Source organism: Pelodiscus sinensis, chromosome 2 (assembly GCF_052426305.1).
Source record: "Pelodiscus sinensis isolate ZL-2025 chromosome 2, ASM5242630v1, whole genome shotgun sequence".
Classification (NCBI taxonomy): Eukaryota; Metazoa; Chordata; order Testudines; family Trionychidae; genus Pelodiscus; species Pelodiscus sinensis.
The window spans coordinates 99,596,929-99,618,819 of NC_143053.1; the positions used below are offsets into that span (position 1 = coordinate 99,596,929).

At 43.5% G+C, this 21,891-nt stretch overlaps 1 protein-coding gene across 20 annotated transcripts in view; it reads left to right on the forward strand.

The window, feature by feature from the left end:
• Window positions 1–597: 597 nt before the first annotated feature.
• Window positions 598–21,891, forward strand: part of ZNF236 (zinc finger protein 236) — a 221,643-nt gene continuing 200,349 nt past the window's right edge. For 14 of the 20 annotated variants that reach the window (XM_089776337.1, XM_089776340.1, XM_089776345.1 and 11 more), the window contains exons 1-2: window positions 830–1,195; window positions 20,505–20,647. In XM_089776337.1, coding sequence (XP_089632463.1) covers window positions 1,135–1,195; window positions 20,505–20,647 — 204 coding nt within the window. In that variant the 5' untranslated portion in view covers window positions 830–1,134. Of the gene's footprint in view, window positions 724–828; window positions 1,196–1,330; window positions 1,956–20,504; window positions 20,648–21,891 lie in introns of those variants that run through there. The other 6 variants (XM_075921086.2, XM_089776349.1, XM_075921088.2 and 3 more) reach the window with 3 other exon arrangements.

The window sequence follows — 21,891 nt, forward strand, 5'->3', positions numbered from 1 at the left end:
TACAAGCATTTGCGGAAAATCATGCCAGTCTAGACATAGCCCTTGTGTTTGTGAGTACGTTTTATATACCTCTCCCTTTTAATGTTTAAAACGAAACACAGAGGCAGTTGCAGGGACAACATCTCACTGAATGTGAAGCTCAAAAGAGAGCCCATCTACATAGTGCAGGGCTGCCAGTCCACTTGATTTCGGGATGACTTTTTTCCTCCTGAAAGCCCCAGCTCTTGCAGACAAGAGATTATGGGGAAACATTTTCATTAAAAAAAAAAAAAAAAAAAAGCAGCAATTTCTAGTTGTCAGGGCGGGGGAGAAACGCTTGAGTAGGTGCACCCCTTGCAGACTCAGCCCCCCCACAGCGGCAAGAGCCCAACGCTGCTGCACGTAAGACGCCTCATTGTGAAGCCCCGGGGGGAAGGCCTGCCCCAGGCTGTCCGCAGGCCGAGAATGGCGATACTGGGGTCAGAGGGCTGCTTTTTCATTAACGAGGGTGGCCTCCGAGCAGACTCCAGCACAATGGGACCAACCGCAAGTGGCTGCCCTCGCGCACGGATTTCCAGGGCCCGCCTGCCTGGCGGGGGGAGGGGAGGGGAGGAGCGAAGGAAGGTCACGTGTGCGCGCCCCCATCCCACCCTGCAGCCCCTTCAAAAGTCCCCGCCCCGCAGCTACCGCTTGGCAATTAGAACTCCCGCTCTCAACATTCCACAGGACCCGGATGTCACAAAGGTGCCGCGTCGTTCGCTTCTCTCCCTCCGCTCAACAGTGCACGCGCCTAAGGTTCTCCCCCCCCCTTCCCCCGGTAGGGCGCATGCGCCGCCGCCTTTCACTAGAGTGGCTTTTCTTTCCCTCGCGAGCTCGGACCTTGTCGCGTTCACGCGGGTAAAGCGCAAGCGCCTTTTGCCTCGAGCACCGCCTCCTCCTTCCCATCCCGGACTCCGTTCACGCGCGTGCGCGCTTCACTGGGCTCGCGCATCTGCTCCGCACAGTTCCTCAATCCCTCTGTGTATAGGGCCGGTACGCTCCTTCCTCTCCCGCCCCTCCCTTCCAACCGCCTCTTCCTCCGCCACAGCCGTGTGGTGTTGAAGGGGGGGGGGGGGGGTGCGCGCGCGCACGCGCGTGCTGGGGGAGGGGGCAGCCATGCCGAGGGGGCGGCCTTCCAAGCCCAGCAGGGAGGACAGCCAGGCCGGCGCCGAGTCAGGTAACTCGCGCGGCCGGACAGGCTCTCTACGCGCCCTGGGGTTCGAGGCTGGGCCCCTCGGGGTGGCGAAAAGCCTCCGCCGGGTCCCGCATATAGTCCCCGGATATGGGGGGGAGGGAGGAAAGCCGGGTCTATTGTGTGAGGGGGAGCCAGGCCCTGCGGAATGATACTGAGCGGCCAAGCTCCCAGCTGCGGCGGCCCTGCGCTGTTCCGGCCTCGCTCAATAGCTGCGGCGCGGCCGCCGGAGCCAGCTGCGAGCCAGCGCGTCGGGAAGCGTGGGCGATGTTTGTCCCTTCCGGGGACCCGTTTATATCGCTCGGCGGCGGGGGACAGCGCTTCTGAGCGGCTTTTAAACGGGGGGGGGGGGAAGGTTGGCGTTTCTCAGGGTTCGAAACAGAGCGAGACGAGGCGTGTGCAAACCCCCCCCCCCCCCCCCCGGCGGGTGCGTGTCTCTGTGGTGCCCGCCCGAGTCCTGCAGCACCCGGCGGGGCGGCGAGCAGCCTGATGGGGGCAGGTGGATGAGGAGTCGCCTATTCCTGCCCCCGCCCGAGTCTCGCTGGGGACACGGACCGGCGGGCTGAGGGCTCGGGCTGTCCTGGGGAGACGTAACTTTCGCGAGAGTTTTAAAGCAGTAATTGCACGTGCGTTGCGCGTGAGGAAGCCGCCTCCTTTAAAAGCGTTTTACCTGCTGCTGCTCCTTCTGGCTCGTCATGATTATTCATCACTGAACGTTTAGATCGCACTAGACCTTTTTTTGCAGGTAGCTGGCTTTGTGCGTCGTCTGAGTGCCCTTTCTGTAGTCACAGTCCCTGCCTTTCTGTTGTGTGGTCAATTTTCCCTTTTCATTTGGGTCTTTCTCACAGACAGGAGAAGAACCTAAAGAAAACGTGATCATAACACCCACAACTAGCAGAGGTGCTCCAAAGTTCTCTGATTACTTCCGCTCATTTTCAGAGCGATTGATTAGATTTCACGTACCTGTGAGCAGCATAGAGGAGTCCCTCCCATAGAGTAGGGAGTTCATCCTTTGATGTACAGACATTTAACATCTTTCTCTTACTCCACAGCAGCTGAATTTTTTTTTTCCTGTCAGGAGGCTAAATGCTTATTATTTTGCAGGATACCTTCTCCCTAATTTTGAATTTATTTTTTAAAACTGCCTTCAGTTCTGAAGCCTCCAGTGAAAGATTTAACATTTGTTAGATGTTTTAAAATCTCACTCCATTTTGAAAATGATTTATTTAAAAAAAGAGAAGTGAAAAAATTTAGCAGGCACTGGTTTAACTCTTGACTTAAACTCTTACACCAGGACCTTCTACAATATTTGCATAGCTCCCCACCCCGCACTTCTGTGTTATCTTAGTCAAAAGATTACATTTTTGTATTCATTATGCAGGTTTAAAAACAAAATAAATTATAGTATTTGGTAATAGAGGGTGATCTTGTATTGTGTCCAGAATTCACAAATGTATATTATGACATTGAAAGTTGAGTATAAAAATTTCTATGGCAGGTGGCTGATTACTTAACTAATGTAATTAGTATTGGTGGTCGCTTTAAATATTTTTGAGGGGTAAGAAAATGCTATAAGTGGTGGTGACATAGCATGCCCTTTATGCTTGAACTAGAGTTAGTTAGTTTGGAATAATTTATCATAACTAAGAGTCTGTTCTTGTAAATGCTTACAAAGTGTAACTTTGCATGAACTAAATGGAACTACTCACGGAATGGAAAAATTAAATGCATGTTTGCAGATTTGGGAGCCAAGTTCAGTTTCTGCAAGAGGGGAATCTGTGAGGTCCTCATTAAAACATTGGGACTTAGGGTACGTCCAGACTACATGCCTCCGTCGACGGAGGCATGTAGATTAGCCAGATAGGCAGAGGGAAATGAAGCCGCGATTAAAATAATCGCGGCTTCATTTAAATTTAAATGGCTGCCCCGCTCTGCCGATCAGCTGTTTGTCGGCAGATGGGGGCAGTCTGGACGTTCCCCTGTCGCCAGAAAACCCTTTTGTCGACCGCCCCGTTATGCCTCGTGGGATGAGGCATAACGGGGCGGTCGACAAAAGGGTTTTCTGGTGACAGGGGAACGTCCAGACTGCCCCGATCTGCCGACAAACAGCTGATCGGCAGAGCGGGGCAGCCATTTAAATTTAAATGAAGCCGCGATTATTTTAATCGCGGCTTCATTTCCCTCTGCCTATCTGGCTAATCTACATGCCTCCGTCGACGGAGGCATGTAGTCTGGACGTACCCTTATTCTGTCAGGGTATGTCAACACTTACACCCTCTTTCGATAGAGGGAGGCAAATGAAGACATTTGAAATTGCAAATGAAGCCGGGATTTAAATATCCCATGCTTCATTTGCATATTTGCGTTATGATGCTATTGCAAAATAACAGATGCTGTTAAGACGCTTCTCTCGAAATAACTGGTAAACCTCATTGTATGAGGAATAAGGGCTATTTCAAGAGAAGGGGTTTCTCTTGAATTAACTGCGTCTTAACACTGTCTCTTATTTTGAAATAGCGCCATAATGTGAATATGCAAATGAAGCATGGAATATTTAAATCCCTGCTTCATTTGCAGTTTCGAATGTCTTCATTTGCATCCCTCTCGCGAAAGAGGGTGCAAGTGTAGTAATACCCTCTGGAAAAAACAGTGATGATGTGCTGTGAAACAGGAAATACATAAAGAGGAATGTTATGGACCAGTATAGGAAAATCAAACAGTGCAAGTGGGCCACAAGAAGTGTCAGCCAGAAAACATTTTTAAGACCTCTTAAACAAAATCAGTTCTCCTGTTTTTATACTAAGTAATGCAAAAATAAAAAATCACACCCAAACAGCTTTGATTATATAGATCAGCTGTCAGTCTTGTAACAATGACTTTTTTTTTTTTTCAAAATAAAGCAGTTATCTCTGATTGCTGTGCATTTTACTACAGATTAAACCTTCTTGGTCCGGCACCCTCGGGACCTGACTGGTGCCAGGTGAGGGATTTTGCCAGACCAGAGGAGGTCACTTTTGGACTGCTGGTCTCCCAGCTGACTCTTCACCTGCTGGCCCTGCTGACTTGCTGGGCAGCCATTGCATACCAAGTCTCCCTGGGCAGACCCATGTGCTATTTCCTGGGGCTTCCTGAGCATGGGAGCTCCCAGCCCCATTGGGAAGCCACATGCTGGGCCTCCCAACCCCACTGGGTAGCTTTGCTGCCATGCACTGGGCAGCCATTCCACTGTCCTGCCTGCCCCCCGCAGGAATCCTTACTGCTGATCCTTCACTGGGACTCTGGTTCTGAAACATCCATGCCAGACCATGGATATTGCTGGACCAGAGAATCCCAGTTAAGAGAGTTTCAACCTGTAGTAGCTTTTATATGGGTTTGTACAAGTTTCAGTGGGTGTACTTTGCATTTCAAATAGATACAAACTGTTTTTTATTAAAGGTAACATAAATGGGCAAAAATGTTACATTAACACATGTTCAAGCTGTATAAAAATTCTGACTTTTAGCCTTGAGATGAAAATATATCCTATAACTTTTAAATTCTACTTTGATCTGAGACCCATCCATTATTTAGGCATAATGGGATGTACTGCCTACCACAGGCTGATGTATAGTTAAAAAATACAACTTTTTCTTGAGGAATATACATAACAGAAATTTAGCATTTTTTAAAGTGTAAATTAAAAGCATGTTATGCTGGTTATGACCTGATAAATTTTGGATATTGGCAGTTTCTTGTCAAGAACCAAATCCCTTCCCATTGACTTTAATGTTAATTGAAATCACACATTAGCAGCTTATTGTCATGATGCTTTTTGACAACCTAGCATCCCTGCCCTCTGGAAAACCTGGGCTGAGGCAGGTTTGTGGGGCTTCAGGCAGGTAAAGAAGCACTAGGGCTGTGCCAACTAAGGCTACATCTAGACTACATGCCTCTGTCACCAGAGGCATGTAGATGAGGCTACCAGGCATAGGAAAATGAAGCGGCGATTTAAATAATCGCCGCTTCTTTTAAATTTACATGGCTGCCACGCTTAGCCGATCAGCTCATTCCAGGAGGCATACCTGGGTGGTCGACAAATGCCTTTGATGTCGACACCCGCGTGTCCAGACTACCGCGCTGAGCCAACAAACAGCTGATCGGCTCAGCGCGGCAGCCATGTAAATTTAAATCGCCGCTTCATTTTCCTATGCCTGGTAGCCTCATCTACATGCCTCTGGCGACAGAGGCATGTAGTCTAGACGTACCCTTAGGGTGCAACTCTGAGAGCGTAGACAGAGATACTATGCTACCCAACAGTTGCTCGGTACTACCTTCTCTGCAAGTGGCAGGTTCTTGGCTGTTTCAAGCATGGGCTTTGTTTGTTGGCTGCTTTCAGATAATAGCAACTTTTTTGCTCGGAACCAAGAAGTATCCAACCAGTTCTGAAGCAGTAGCCACTATAATGGCTACTGCTATAGCGAACTAGCCATATACTTCTGAAAACGTAAATAATTTTGTGAGACTCTCTAAACATACCAATTATTGTATTTTAAAGTCAACAGAATGCTTCAACATTGGTTTTAATCATGAAACATCATCACTTTTTGCAGAAATTCAATCAATGGGACACTTGACAATTTTGTTTCACTGGTAAACCTCTGGGATCAGGCAAAAACTTTTCACTGAGAACTCACCTCAAATCAGCCTCCATATTTTCATCCAGTATCTGTGACCAATACTTCGATTTGATGTACATCTTGACAGAAAATGATGCTTCACAAAGCCATATTGAACCAAACATGGAAAAAAATTTGTCAGTTGCAGTTTTCACAATGGCAAACTGATTCTGTCGCAAAAGTGCTTCCCATATTGTCAAAAACAATTCATTTTTTGATTTATCGAGCTGGCTTTGAAGTGTGAGCATACCTTTAAACAAACATTTGTCCAGTCTAAGCAAATTGACAAGATCTTGAGAATTAGCCATGTCGAACTGAAATGGGTTTTTCATCAACTGAAATGCCACCATGAAGCTTTGAAAATCTGCAAAACTCCTGATGAATTTCATTGTCAGGTTTTCAAGCCATCTCGCATAACGCTGACAATGAAGGTGATCACACTCAAATTCACTGTCTCTAGCAATTTTCTGCAAATTTGGGAAGTGGGTGAATTCTGACTTCATTTCAGTGTTGAATACTGTAGCTTAGAAGTGAACTCCCAAATGTGCTGGGCCATATCACAAATTAGCTTCCTCTTTCCCTTAAGCTTCAGATGGAGTTCAGTCAGGAACCACAAATCAAATGACCTGCTTATCTTCAGTAGCAGAAAAACTGTCCAGCTTTTCCTTCTTGACAAGAAAGTCTCTGGAGTAAGCTGTGCAAGGAACTGTTCAAGCACTTTTCACAACTCAGCCATTGCACATTGGCAAAATAGATAATTTCAGAATGCTCAGATTTGATTGTCAAAAATTCCACAAATTGGCAATGGTTCAGAGCACTGCTGTGAATGAAATCCATGATTTTGTTCAGAGTTTCCATCAAGTCTTTCAGAGTATCTGTTGTGGACATCTGAGCAAACAGATTTTCTTGATGCAAAACACAGTGGCAGGAAAGCAATTTGCTGTTCATTTTATTAGATTGCAGGTACTCTTTCAGAAGAGAGACAAATTCAGAACTTTTTACCAACATAGCTGGCATATGATCTTTTGCAGCAGAAATCAGTTTTGCTAAATCCAAGTTGAAATCATTTGAGACACTTTTGAAAGCATCGGATATATCAGATCCATGATTACGATCTCTCAACCCACACACGGATAGCATTTCTTCATGAACCTGGAAATCTTCTGTTACAAACCAAATCCAGAGGATGAGTTAGCTAAACAGTATCTCTGATGTCACATGGCTCATCCAGTGCCAATGATTAGGCCAAACAACTGATCAAGTTAAGTATGCAACTGGCTTTTGAGATCAATAGACAAATCTTTCAACTGACATGCAACTGTTTGGTGAATCACCTGCAAATTTTGAATACTCTGAAAGATGTTATTTCATGTCTGTTAGTTATGATTTTCAAGCAAAGTTTCCATGATGGAGAATAATTTCCTTCACCATTTCTCCATCAGAGAATGGCTTCTTGCTGTGAGCAAGTATCCATACTGCTTTATATATGGCCAAAGTTACCAATCCAGAAGAAGATAGAAACCGCTTCAAAGCCTTCTGCTGCTTTTCAAAATCCGATTTCAGCAAATTAATTTTATCAGCTCGCTTTTTGTTTCCAATAGGATACACTGGATGAAAATGACTGTACTGCCCTTGGAAATGCCATATTACATTGTCACTCTTATTCGCTAGAATTATTGGACAACAAAGAAAATGCATTGGCTTTTCATTCACCTCAGTGATGGCATATTCTAATTCTCATTTCTCTTACATTTGCAGTTGTCTTTCCAATCTTTCTCTTTTTTGCTGCAGTTTCTACTACTGATTTGTTTTAGCATTGTTTGACTCAGTACTAGTACTTTCACCTGCTCCAGAATTACGCTTTCTAATAAACTGATCCTTGGATGCAGTTTTAGAAAAATGAATTAATATTATTCAGTTTCAGCACAAAGCAGAAATAATATTGTTGTGGAGGCCAAAAAAGTACCCTATTTTTTAAAAATTCAATATATCTGGAAGTGTTTGTTTGCTAAAGGTTTTTTTTTTAATTTTCAAAAACAAGTAAAATTCAAACTGTTTTCTTCAAATATGTACTTGTATGCTGGATTTTGTTGTTTAGCATGGCCATAACAAGCTGCAACCGCCCCACACCCCCCCACATTTTTTTTTTTAGCAGAAATTTTTATATACACCACTATACACACTGAATAGCCAACATTTGAACCCAGTTGTGTGCCCATGATGAACTTTCATTTGACCTGCATTTAAATTATTTAAATTGAAGCTTGAAATGAATGCCAGGAGAAGAGTGGTCAGCTTGAAAACTGAGCTGCTTCCTACAAGAACAAATAATTTCACACCAAGAACTCAGAAGTACTTTCAGAAAGGCTTCGATGATAAATACCGGTGGAAAACTAGTGCCCGGAAATAGTAGCCATGGCTTACGGTGATGCATGCTGATTTCCTGCCTGAGCAGCATATTTAAGCTATTCTGTGAACTAGCAGAAGTCTCCATCCAGCAGATGGGTCAAATTAACGGAAAGTGGCTTTAGAACTCAGAATGATTTTCTGAACTTTTTTTCATTCTCTAAAAACTTTTGGTTTTTTATTTCAAATTTTTTTTCGAGTGCAACAATTTGCATTTTTTTTGTTCAAGACAACTAGCCACACTCAACCGGCCAATTAGCCACATATGACCAGTGGCTAGCATGTTGGACAACATGGGTCTAATAAGTGTCATCTATTTAGAGCCGTGAATGAAATTTGGGATAACTGGCAGATTTACGCAGAGAAAACACAAGCTTTAGTTAATTGCAAGAAAAAAAATCATTGAAATTTGTTTTAGTTGAAATTAGCTTGATTTTGATGGGACTCTTATAAGAATCAGGTTTGATTTAAGTGAAACTTGGAAAGAACTCAGAGGTTTGAAGCCAACTTTTCAATTTAAGTGCAATGTGAGATCTACCTCCAACCCAAATACCTTTGCCTGGCTTCCTTACCAACCTTTCTTTGCGGCCCTGCCCCTGCTCCATCCCTTCTCTGAGGCCTCATCCTGTTCACTCCATCCTCTTTCCTCCCCCATCCTCATTCACTTTCACCAGGCTGCGGTTGGGGTGCAGATTCTAGTCTTGGACCAAGGAGTTTGGAGTGTGGGAGGGGCTCTGGGCTTAGCCCAGGGCAGGGAATTGCGGTCCAGGAGGGGCTTCAGGGTGCAAGCTCTGAAAAAGAGTTTGGGTGCAGAGACACTCAAGTCTGGGGCAGGAGGTTGGGTGTAGGAGGTGGTTCAGGGCTGGGACAGGGGTTCAGGAAGCAGGCTCTGGCTGGGCACTATTTAACTGAGACAGCTTCCAGATGGTGGCAAGTGGCAAGCTTTCTACCTGCCTTGGCCCTGTACCACTCCGGAAAGCAGCTGGCATGTGCAGCAATAGCTCCATGGTGCCATGTGCTGCTGCTTATCAGGCACTGAGCCCACAGCTTCTACTGGACACAGTTCCCCATTACTGATCAATGGGCGCTGCAGGAATGGTTTCTGCAGGCAAGGAAAGCATATGGAGACCTCCTGATCTGCCTTTCTCAGGGGCTGCAGGGACATGCCAGCCACTTCCAGGAGCAGCAGTTACCACAGGGATAATTACTCCAGCCATGACTGGTTAGGCATTTCAGAACTCACTACTCAAAGAATTACATTTAAGCGTGAGAGAAATGAAAATTATGAAATGCACCGATCAGTCAAAAAAAAACCAAACAAAAACAAACACCTTTTGCAAGCAGTAAAAGAAGTAACAACAGTCCCCCATGTATGTGTGGAATTGGGAGTTGAGAGTGAAGGACAGTGTGTGATTGTAAGAGTGACAGAGATTTGCATTGCCAAGCTCCCTCCATCCCCTTCTCTCTGTACAGGAGTGTGGAGGAGGAGGGCATCAGTGCCCCCTCGCCCCCTGTTTTCCTCCCACACCCTGCACAGCAAGCAGGAGGCTCCCAGGGGGCCAGCTCCAAGTAGAGGGCAGGCGCAGCATGATAGTGGGTGGAAAGGCAATTGAAGTGCCAGCACTTGATAGCTTCCTGGCTAAACCAGTCCGGATCACCTGTCAGAGGCTCCAAGACCTACCAGTAGATCCCATCCCGATCTACTGGTTGGTGACCACTGCTCTATAGTAAACTGCCAACAGCTATCCCAGAGACTTGGAGTTCCTAGGATATGTCTGACACCTGCTGACTTGGGGTTTTGGGGCACCGGCTGCAGGGCTTTTTGTGCTGTAGATGTTTGGGCTCAGGCTGCAGCCTGAGTTCTGAGACTCTCCCAAGCTGCAGGGTCCTAGAGCTGAGACTCCAGCATGAGTCCAAATGTTTACATAATTATTTAACTGGCCCTTATCCCAAGTCAGCTGGCACAGGTCAGTGATGGATTTGTAATTGCACTGTAGTCACATCCCTATAGTCCCAAGTCTCCAGGGGATCAGGGAGCTATGGAAGTCCCAGCTCTTTGGCTGCTTAGCGGCCTTTAAGGTGATCAGAAGGGAGTGTCTGGAAGCCTGGTCTGAGTTTGTACCTCTAGGGCTCACAGGGAACCAGTTCCTTGTTCACTTCAGGCTGAAGAAGTTTGTGGCTGACCCAGTTGTTTGAGCTTTGTTTCCACTATTTCTTTCAGACCACTAGGTAGAGTGTTGTTTAGAAAATAGCAAAACAAAATCTTCTGTTTTTTTTCCAAAACATTTCCTTTTTTGTAGAGATTTTTTTTAAATAATTTTGTTTTATTTCCAGTTTAGATTAAAAAAAATAATCTCAAAATGCTTTGCAGAACAGAACTGCCATTCTTGGCCCTGGTCTACAAGTAACTAATCCATGTGTTGTTGAGGCTGACTTCTACAGAAGATACAGAAGTGTATGTTAATGACACAGAACAGCTATGCTTTTGCTGTGCCTCCTTCATTGATCTCCAGTAAACAGATGTCATGAATATTAGATGGCCTTCGTTTTCTTGAAATTGGGATTGTTTGTATGCTAAAGGCTAAGGGTATGATATTTCCCCTGCTGGCATACACATCTTCATGCAAGTTCTCATCAGTGATAGGGATAGGTTGAGTGGTCCCTAATCTGCTTCCTTGCAAGGATGTGATTTTTCTAGGGAGAGCAAGATAGGGACTTGTTTGGCTCTAAGACAAGAAAAGAACCTAGAAAAGGATATCTGTGTTTAGAATCCTGTAACTGGGCTGTGATCTCAAAGGTACTGCTGAAACATGTAAAATGTACTTTACGGGCAGAATTGAGTGAACAGCCTCCCCCGCACCCTTCAGCAAAAAACAAATCTACCCCAAAAAACCAGATTCGAATAATTTTCAGGAAAACATTAAATCTTTCCCAGAAACATAATTTAAGTAATGTAAATGAATTTTTCTTTTATTAAATGAAGATATTCATATTTAAATTTAAGTGGTCAATAGAGATTTGATGTCTATTATAACTGTAGTTAAAGAATTTTGCATGATGTAAATCAAGATTTTTTTTAAAAATTCTTTTAATGGTAAAATTTGAATACTGTTGGTTTATAATATTAACCATTTTTTTAGGAACAGGGGAATCTGTCTCTTGGGGTTTTTCAGGATCTAAGATTTTTGCGGGTGGAAGTGGGATAAAAATGCAAGAAACAATATGGGAGAGCATATTGCAGGACAGGAGTGGGATTAAAAACATAGGCCTACAGAGGAGAGGACATTTGCCTACTCTGCCAGCTACGAAGGGGAAAATAAAGAGAAGCTGAGGACCAACAATGAGTTACATATCTTCTACTCTTGACTTGGGCCTAGTAGGCCTTGTGGTTCAAGCTGGGATTCTCCGCTCTACCCAGAAAGCACAGCTTTTTCTTCAGGTAGCTCCTACAAGGATCACATATCCCTAGTCTCATGGGGTGTGTCTAAACTACATGGCTACGTCTACACTGGCATGATTTTCCGGAAATGCTTTTAATAGAAAAGGTTTTCCGTTAAAAGTATTTCCGGAAAAGCGCGTCTAGATTGGCAGGACGCTTTTCCGGAAAAGCACTTTTTCCGGAAAAACGTCTGTGGCCAATCTAGATGCACTTTTCCGCAAAAAAGCCCTGATTGTCATTTTCGCGATCAGGGCTTTTTTGCGGAAAACACTACTGTGCTGTCTACACTGGCCCTTTTCCGGAACAGTTTTCCGGAAAAAAACTTTTGCCCGAACGGGAGCAGCATAGTTTTTCCGGAAAAGCACTGATGATTTTACATTAGATCATCAGTGCTCTTCCGGAAATTCAAGCGGGCAGTGTAGACAGCTAGCAAGTTTTTCCAAAAAAGCAGCTGATTTTCCGGAATAACTTGCCAGTATAGACACAGCCCGTGTAGATTAGGCTGATCGGCAGAGGAAAATGAAGCCGGGATTTAAATAATCGTGGCTTCATTTAAATTTAAATGGCTGCCGTGCTCTGCTGACCAGCTGATGATCAGCTGTTTGTTGGTAGATTGGGGGCAGTCTGGACGCGCCACGGTCAACAAGGAAGCCTTTGCCAACTGGCGCAGGTATGCCTTGTGAAACCAGGTTTACCTGCGCCGGTCGACAAAGGCTTCCTTGTCGACTGCGGCGTGTCCAGACTGCCCTGATCTGCCGACCATCAACTGATCATCAGCTGGTCGGCAGAGTCCGGCAGCCATTTAAATTTAAATGAAGCCGCGATTATTTAAATCGCGGCTTCATTTCCCTCTGCCATCAGCCTAATCTACATGGCTCCATGGACGGAGTCATGTAGTTTAGACACACCCATGGTGAGCTTCTTGTATTTCATTATCACTAGACCGCAGCCATGCAGGCAGCCTTGCTGTGAAACTGAAAATCAGAATTGCCTTAAAATGGGTGGGGAACCTCAAGTCCTAGAGATGGATGCAGCTCCCAGCTTGCCTGGATCGTGCCCCTGAAGTTCAGCTCCTTCCCCAGCATTGGGGAACCTGTGCTGGTGCTCCAGTCCCCCACAGTGTTGGAGCACACAAAATCTACTAGTTTGCCCCCCCCCCAAGGTCTGGGAAGGGAATGTGGGGAGTGTCTTTCTCCTCAGTTGGAAGCCATGTCTTGTGTGTGGCCCCTGATCCAGAAAAGGTTCCCCACCCCTGCCTTAAAATATCAAAATTAAATATCGATATGTCAGCATTTTAAAATGAAGAAATTTTTTTTTTCAAGTGTGTACTTACGGAATGGAAAGTGCATGTCAGTACTCTACCATGTCTTTGAGTACTTGGTTCACGCAGAGGCAGGAGTAGATGCTGTTTCTACTGCTTTACTCTACCTCTAGTTTTTTTTTCTGGGTCTTACTCCTCTTTAAATTGGTTTCCTCTCCTTTCTGCTGTTCAAAGCTTTCCCAAAACTGCAGCAGCACGGTTTATTGTTGTTGCAGATCTCTGAAGAGCAGAAGAGAAACTGACAAAAGTCTTGTTGGTTTCACTTTGCTGCTGAACAAATGCTGTAATCAAAAGAAGAGGTGTTTAAGCTGCATACTGGGAAAGGATTTTGTTATTAATTTGCATTGAATTTACATTTGAATACACAAAATTAGAAAGGCCAAGCACAAAACAAGATTAAATTATCTAGAAACATAAATTATAACATGGAAATGTTCTACAGATACATTGGAAGCAGGCTAGACCCATTACTGAAGGGGGAAGTAGGAATAGTAATAGAAAATGTGGAAATGGCAAAAGTGCTTAAATGACTTGTTTGTCTTCATCAAAAAGTTTAACAGCAATTGGATACCTAACCTAGTGTATGCCAGTCAGAGATTAAAATAGGGAAGGAAGAAGTTAAAAATAATCAAGACAATTTAGATGTTTACATTATCAGAGCCTGATGAAATGCATCCTAGAATACTCATGGAGCTGACAGAAAGGCTGCGTCTAGACTGGCAGCCAGCTGTGTACACTGGCCGCTTGATTTTGCGCAAAAGCATTGGCGTTCTACTGTCTGAAATCAGTGCTTCTTGCGCAAATGCTTTGACGTTCCCGTTCAGGCAAAAGCCCTTTTCCGGAAATGCTTTTGTGCAAAAGGGCCAGTTTAGACAGCTGAAAAAAGTGCTTTTGCAGAAAAGCATCCATGCCAATCTAGTCGCTCTTTTCCGCAAATGCTTTTAACGGAAAAACTTTTCCGTTAAAAGCATTTGTGGAAAATCATGCCAGTCTAGACTTAGCCAAGAGGTATCTGAGCCATTAGTGATTATCTTCAGAAAGTCATGGAAGATGTGTGAGATTTCAGAAGACTGGAAAAGGGCAAATATAGTGCCCACCTAAAGAAGTGGGAATAAAGACAATCTGGGGAATTACAGACCAGTCATCTTAACTTCAGTACCTGGAAAGATAATAGAGCAAATAATTAAGCAATCAGTTTGGAGATGCCTAGAAGAAAATAAAGTGATAAGTAACAGATAACAGCACTGATTTAGCAAGAATAAATCATGTCAAACCACACTAATAGCTTTTTTGACTCCTTAACAAGCCTTGTGGATAGGGGGAAGTGGTAGTTGTGGGTTTTTTACTTTAGTACGGCTTTTGATACTGTCTTGCATGACTTCATAAACTAGGGAAATACAACCTAGATGGAACTGCTTATAAGAAAGATGCATATCTGGTTGAAAAACCATTCCTAGAGAGTAGTAATTGGTGGTTCACAGTCAAGCTGGAAGGGCATATCATCTGGGGTCTCGCAAAAATCAGTTGTGGGTTTGGTTCAATATCTTCATCAGTGATTTAGATAATAGCATAGAGAGTACACATAAAAAGATTGTGCATGACACCAAGTGGGATGGATTACAGGTTCTTTGGAGTAGGATGTAAATATCTATTAAAAAAGATAGAATTGTAATAATTGAACTGGTTAACTGTGTGGCAGGGGTTCTGCAGCTGGGATTCAGCCAGCCTACCACGGGCAGGGGGCTCCTCTAGTCTAGCCCTCCATAGGAGGATGGAAGGAGGTGCTGCGCTGGCTGGCTGAGGTCCCACCATGCCACAAGTGGGTACTCCTCCGACCTGCCAAGATCCCGCTGCCCTGTGGGCAGAGGACTACTCTGGCTGCCTGGGGTGAGACAACATGGCAGGTGGGGGACTGCTCCTTCCCACCCAGCCCTCTGGTTACAAGGTAAGCATGCTTGTAAGGCTTACTGGATAACCAATTACCGGTAACCTACTTTGGAGGAACGGATTAAAATTCAAGCTCTGAAGAAATGATCTGAAGTAAATAAGAATAAATTCAGTATGGACAAATGTGAAATATTGCACTTTGGAAGGCACTATCAGTTGCACACATACAAAATGGGAAATGTTTGTTAAAGAGTACTGCAGAAAGGTCTTAGATTTACGGTGGCCCACACTGTAACTATGATTTGACAGTGTGACACTACTGTAAAAAAAACAAAAAAACATAATTGTGGGATGTATTAGCTGGAATGTTGTCGGCAAGACACGATGTAATTCTTCTGTTCTGCTCCATGTTGATTAGGCCTCAATTGGGGTATTGTGTCCAGTTCTGGACACCACATTTCAGGAAAGGTGTTGACCAATTGGAAGTGAAGAGTGACAAAAAGAATTAAAAGTCTAGAAAACATGACCTATAAAGGAAGGTTGAGAAAACTGGGTTTGTTTAGCCTGGAGAAGACAAGACTATAAGGGGACATAACAGTTTTAAGTATGTAAAAGGTGGTGGTTGCAAGAAGGGAGAAAAATTGTTCTTGCTAACCTCTGAGAATAGGACAGGAAGCAATAGGCTTAAATTGCATCAAAGGCAGTTTACGTTGGGCATTAGAAAAAACTTCCTGTCATGTTGATTGAGTATCACAATAAATTGCCTAGAGAACTTCTGGAATCTCTGTGGGAGATTTTTAAGAGAAAGTTAGACAAAGAGTTGTCAGGCTTGATCCAGATAATACTTAGTGCTCCTTTAGTGCTGGGGATAGGACTAGAAGACTTCTCAAGATCTCTTCCAGCTCTGTGATTCTGTAAAGTCTCAGGAAGCTGGCATATCTCCAGCATAGGCACTTGGCTTAAACGTGCAAGTGATGTTGCTTGTGTTGTGGTAGAAAGAGATTGGGAGTTTGAAGTGGGATTCATTTTAGTTATACTAAATGCAGTCCTAATATACGCAGGTCACATACCCATTTTGAAAGTCTTTTAGATGAAATAGGTATTCCCTAGTATTTATTACCACAAGTAATAATAATAAAAAAGGAGAGACTTAGGGTACGTCTAGACTACATGCCTCTGGCGACAGAGGCATGTAGATTAGACTACCTGGCATAGGAAAATGAAGCGGCGATTTAAATAATCGCCGCTTCATTTAAATTTACATGGCTGCCGTGCTGAGCCGATCAGCTGTTTGTCGGCTCAGCGTGGTAGTCTGGACGTTCCGCGGTCGACATCAAAGGCATTTGTCGACCTCCCAGGTATGCCTCCTGGGATGAGGCTCCACAAGAGTGGGGCTAGAGTGCACTGAATAAATCTGTACGTGAAAGTGTGGAGTAGGTTTAAGTTTTGTATATAAATAATGTATGTGTTTAATGCATATCACCAGTAGGGATGTAATAGTGTAGTTGGTTAACCGATAAGCAAAATCTTATAGGTTAATGCTATAGACTACACGCATTTCCCTACCTCTCCCTTGCTAGTACATTTTTTTAGTAGGCTGGCCAGCAGCCCAGCCAAGTCCTGGCTCACACTGGGTCTGGGTCCTACCTCCACTGTGGCTATGCATTTAAAGTGTATTAGGAGCCAGGTGGGCAGGCAGCCTTGCTTAGTTCTGGCTTGTGCTGGGTCTGGGAGCTCAGCCCCCCCCCCCCCCCCACACCGACAGAGCCTGCTGCCACCCAGCACTGCTGCTTCAGTATCAGAGGCAGCAATGAGTGGTGACAGGCAGCTGATCCATGAGGGGAGCTGGTTTTTAAACTGGCTCCTCTCATGGACCAGCTCCTGCCTGGCACTTCACAGAGGTAGCAGTATGGAGTGGGAGGGAGCTCCTCGGGAGTGGGGCTAGGGCACACACTGACTGTTCAGTTAACCAATATTTAACATCCCGACTCACCAGTGCTTCGGCATCATTCTTATTTGGCAGAGCAAGTGCACAGAGATTAGGTCTCATATTTCTTCTTAAGATGGTTAGTTCTGAGCTCATTCTGATTTCTGGTTGGATTGTTTTCACAGCCAAGGTCTTACTGCTGAAATCCCTGTCGCATGACCTCTCTCAGCTGGAACCTTTTCTTAGGTTTGCAACTGTTGTGAATAGGGATGTGAATGGTTAACTGGCAAGCATCATCCTCATGCTTACCAGTTATGGTTAACTTGCAGGAGCTGGAGCAGCCCCCCTCCTGCCCAGGGCAAGGGTGCTCCAGCCTGGCTGCCCACCCCATTTAACTGGTGAACTGATTAAATAAGATTTTACATCCCTATTTGTGGAGACCCTGCAATCCAAACTAAATTATTTTAAAAAGTAATCAAGACACGTAGGGCTTCTTTGATTAAGACTAGAACCTTGAAGTGAATCAGTAACACACAAGGAGCCACTGATTGGACTGATGTGTTGCTCTTGCTGGTCCTTATGTCCCAAGAAATTCTGGTTTATCTGAATGCCCCCTTACCACTCCTTTTTATTTGTGTCTTTCCCCGTTCTCCCCCCCCCCCCCCCAAAAGAGGGTGGGGGAGCATCCTAACCTGTCCAGACTTTCTTAACTGTTAGCTTAGTAAATGCTTCTTATGTGTCGTCAGGTGGTGGGGACAGAACAATGGGAGCTACCACTTCATCCTAAAGATGTTAAATAGCGACTAATAGACTAATCTAATAGTCAATGCATTTTGCATCGACAATTCAATTAGTCGATAGGGCTATTCTGCCTTTGAAGTGTAGCAAAGGTAAAAGTACTGCATGGAGCCTGGGATCAGCTGGGGACTCCAGCTGATCCTGGGCTCCACAAGGCTGCTGCTTTGAAATGCTGCAAGGAGCCTGACACCAGGCTCCCCGAGGCATTTCAAAGCGGCAGCACGGCACAGAGCCTAGGGGTCGGCTGGGGAGTCCCCCACTGACCCAGGGCTCCATGCGGTGCTGCTGCTTTGAAACGCCATGTGCAGCCCGGGGACACCCCAGCTGGCCCTGGACTGCATGCGGTATTTCAAAGCGGCAGTGCTGCGTGGAGCCCATGATCTAGCCCCAGGCTTCAAGCGGCACTGCCTCTTTGAATACCCTCTCCTCTTTTGCTTTTCTGATAGAGGCAGCAAGCGGGGGTAGGGGAAGGGAGCAACTTGTCAACTAGTCCTTCAGGGTATGTCTAGACTATATGTCTCTTTTGGCAGAGGCATGTAAAATAGGCTACCCAACATAGTCAATGAAGCGGGGATTTAAATATCCCTGGTTTTATTAGAATAAAAATGGCCACCGCGCTGTGCCGGATCAGTTGATTGTCAGCACAGCGCAGCAGTCAAGACGCGGATCGGTCAACAGGGGAAGCCTTTGTTGACCGTTCCTGTAAACCTCGTTTCAAGAGGCATAAGGGAGCGGTCGACAAAGGCTTTCCCTGTCGACCGATCTGCATCTTGACTGCTGCGCTGTGCTGACAATCAGCTGATCTGGCACAGCGCGGTGGCCATTTTTATTTTAATGAAGCTGGGGATATTTAAATCCCCCGCTTCATTGACTATGTCGGGCCAACAGAGGCATGTAGTCTACACATACCCTCACATCCCTCATCTTATGCTTTGTAACTAGTAAATGTTCCTCTTATTTCTTTTTCATCATTGACATATTTTGTTCTCTTTTGATAGGAGGAGAAATTGTATATTTACAAAAAACCACTCCTTAAAGTGTTCTTCAATAGTATAACATGAATCAATTTAGTTTTCAGAGGTTTTTTTTGTGAGCAAAGCTTCTAAGGCTCTTAAACCAGATTCTTTTTACAAACCTACAACTGAGTTTTCAATTTAATTTTTTAAAAACAAATGTGATAACATTTATTGTCATGTAAAGTCTCCCAAAATTTAAATTTCCATAAAAGCTGAGAGATCCATTTTAGATAAGTTGATAAAACAATTTTTAAGAACAGCTAGGTATAAAGCAAGATTCAATAATATTTACTCTTGGTAGGATTTGTGCCCCCCTCCCCACCCCCCCAAAAAAATTTCTCCACCCAGTGTTTTAAAATTATGCAAATTTTATTTCTCAAAATAACACTAGTTAATTATGCCAATTTTAATTGTTTGGGTAATTTATTTCAAAATATCAGTGGTCAGGTATGTCTGAAACATTACAAACACACACAAATATTCCCCCAGGAGTAGATTATTGAATTCCTATGACAACTCATTCCCTGTTTCTGTCCCCACATGCCTCTGAGCCTAGCTGCAGGGTCGCTTCAGTCAATGCACCCAAACCACCACCTCCTTCAGAGTTTAAGGATTCAAAGGGAGAAAACATCCTCATGCTTGGTCGCAGGGTTGTGTGAAGTTGTGTGTGTGCTGCCAGCCTCTTCCCTCAGGGTGTATGGGGAACAGCAGCTGCCAGGAACCCCTCAAGGTCCCTCTTCTTGCCCTGACGGTGTCTTTTATGTGTGAGCTGGATTCTGCCAGGTCCTGCTGCCCCTAATGGCAGCCAACAGCACTGCAGCTCATTTGTGAGGAGGAAAGGAAATTCTGTGCGCTTTACATTCCTGTCTGCAAAATGTTGTATTGTGCAGTCGTGCAGAATTCCCGCAAGAGTAAATATTCCAACCATTTCCTACACCAGGCTACACAAACCTCGATCTACATTGCAGAGGTTACATCACCTTCTGAGTTTTCACAGCAGGAAAGCAAAATGGAATCTTAATTGGGTTGACTTATAAAATTCTTACTTTTCTTTTGAATGTAAGTGCAAGTACACTCTGATTTATAGTTGATTGCATGTCTCTCAATCATTTTGAGCAATCAGTATTGGCTACTCAACTCTAACACGTGACTGGTGAAATGGAGAGAGACTCATTGACCAAGGATGGGGGAGAGAAAAGAAGCTTGAAATTAGAAAAAAAAAATCAGTAGTAGTGTAATCATGTCTGAAGTTTTTGTGTTTGGTTTTTGTTTTTGTTTTTGTTTTGTTTCTATTGATTTTTGTTTAGGGAGAGTGAAGTGTTTGTTGTATGACTATCTAGGTGCACATTTGAAAATGGCATCGTACATTCAGGAATACTAGCTACTGTCTTAAATGGTCACCCCAAATCTTTTTTTTTTTAAAGTAAACATGTTCACTATAACTATAGAGATTGGAAGGGAATTTTTTTCTTAAATTTACTTTGTACATTTGTCAGCTTTTTGCAAGTTTTTTGTTTTTTCCCCCTGTTTCTGTAGACCTTTCATACACCAGCAAGAAGGAAGAAAAAAAAAAGCAATTTTAAGAATAAAGAGAAAAGTGTGGCCATAAATCTACAAATGGTAGGGACCTAAAAAGTTTGGAATGGTGCTGAATTTTTGGGTCATTTGAAGCAGGAACATATTCCTTCCTGTTCCTGAGATCTTGCAAATCTAGCATAGTCAGAATCCTGTGAAAGTTTCCACTAGTCTTTGCTGCATCTTAGTACACTTGTATTTTTTAAAAACCAATGATTTAAAAAATGAAAATATAATGTTGTACAAAAGTGTTTTATGCTTATTTTGCAGATGGTGTTCTGACACTGAATACAGAGAGCGGTAATTGTTCCCTCCAGGTACCAAACCTCCATAAGTGTGAAATCTGTTTGCTATCTTTTCCAAAAGTGACACAGTTCCAGCGCCACATGAGGGATCATGAACGAAATGATAAGGTATATATTTCAATAATTCTAGATAAAAATCTAAGGAACATTAACACATCAAAAGTTAAGTCCAGCATTGTAATAGGTGAGGCTGAAGGCAGACACATTTAGTTGTGTTCAGTAAAGGTACTGATTGCCAATTGTTAATTTGGTTAGACAAATCTCTTTTGCTTCCCGTAAGATATGAAAGAAACCTTGCATTGGATAGCATTTCAGTTATAAACTTATCCCCAGCTGAAGCAATTTTTGCTTAGGTATCCACACATAATCCATTGTCTCTGTGCAGTGTTTAGGTAGGCTGAAGAAACTGGTTAAAATATATCTTTTTATTCAAGATTTTAGATCGTAAATTGACTATGCTTTATCAGCATTAGAGAAATTTGTTTGTCTTATTTAATTGGTAAAATTAGTATCCAACTGATTTATTAGAATTATTTTACAGAGGGGAAATCTGTCTTTTTTCCCTTCATAGAATTTTATTAAATTAGGATGCTGCCTCCTTGCTCGCTATGCTTACCATCCTCCTGCTCTCTGGCCATTTTTGCGGCCAGAGAGCCTGATAATATCATTCTGTCACACATCAGGAAAAACATTTTTTTATATCTATATCTATATCTATATCTATATCTATATCTATATCTATACACACACACACACACACACACACACACACACACACACACACACACACGGGGGGGGGGGGGATATGAACAACTCAAGATTTTTGAAATCTCAGTAAATCAACCCACTAGTGCTGAGAAAGCATTTGTACCATTAAATAAATTGATAGTGTCTTAACTTCAAATTCTGTACTTAAAAATAATCTACAGCTTAATTTGAAAATTCTTAATTGTTAATTTGAATGAAGAAAAATAGGAGCAATGTTTTTGAACAAAAGGCAAGGACAACCAATTTTGAGAATTAAGAATGATTGTGTACAAAATTGTGGAGTAGCATAGATAACTTTGGAATAGCAAGATGTAATTATCTTAAATGGTCTGCTTTTCTGGTTGGATTGGTGGTTGAGCCTCGAAGATAAGTTCAGGTTTTATGTACATTTTAGAGATTTAGTTTTTGTTTCTACACTCTTTTGCCAAACCTCCCGCCCTTCCAAAAAGCAAATGGAATTATGAAAAATTGGAGAGTCAGAATTTCTTTTGAGGATGAGAAGTCATGGGATAATGTGAAGAGAAAATAATGGGGAGGATACTTTTGTCATTATTGTAGATAGGTTATTGAATTGCCTGGTTGTT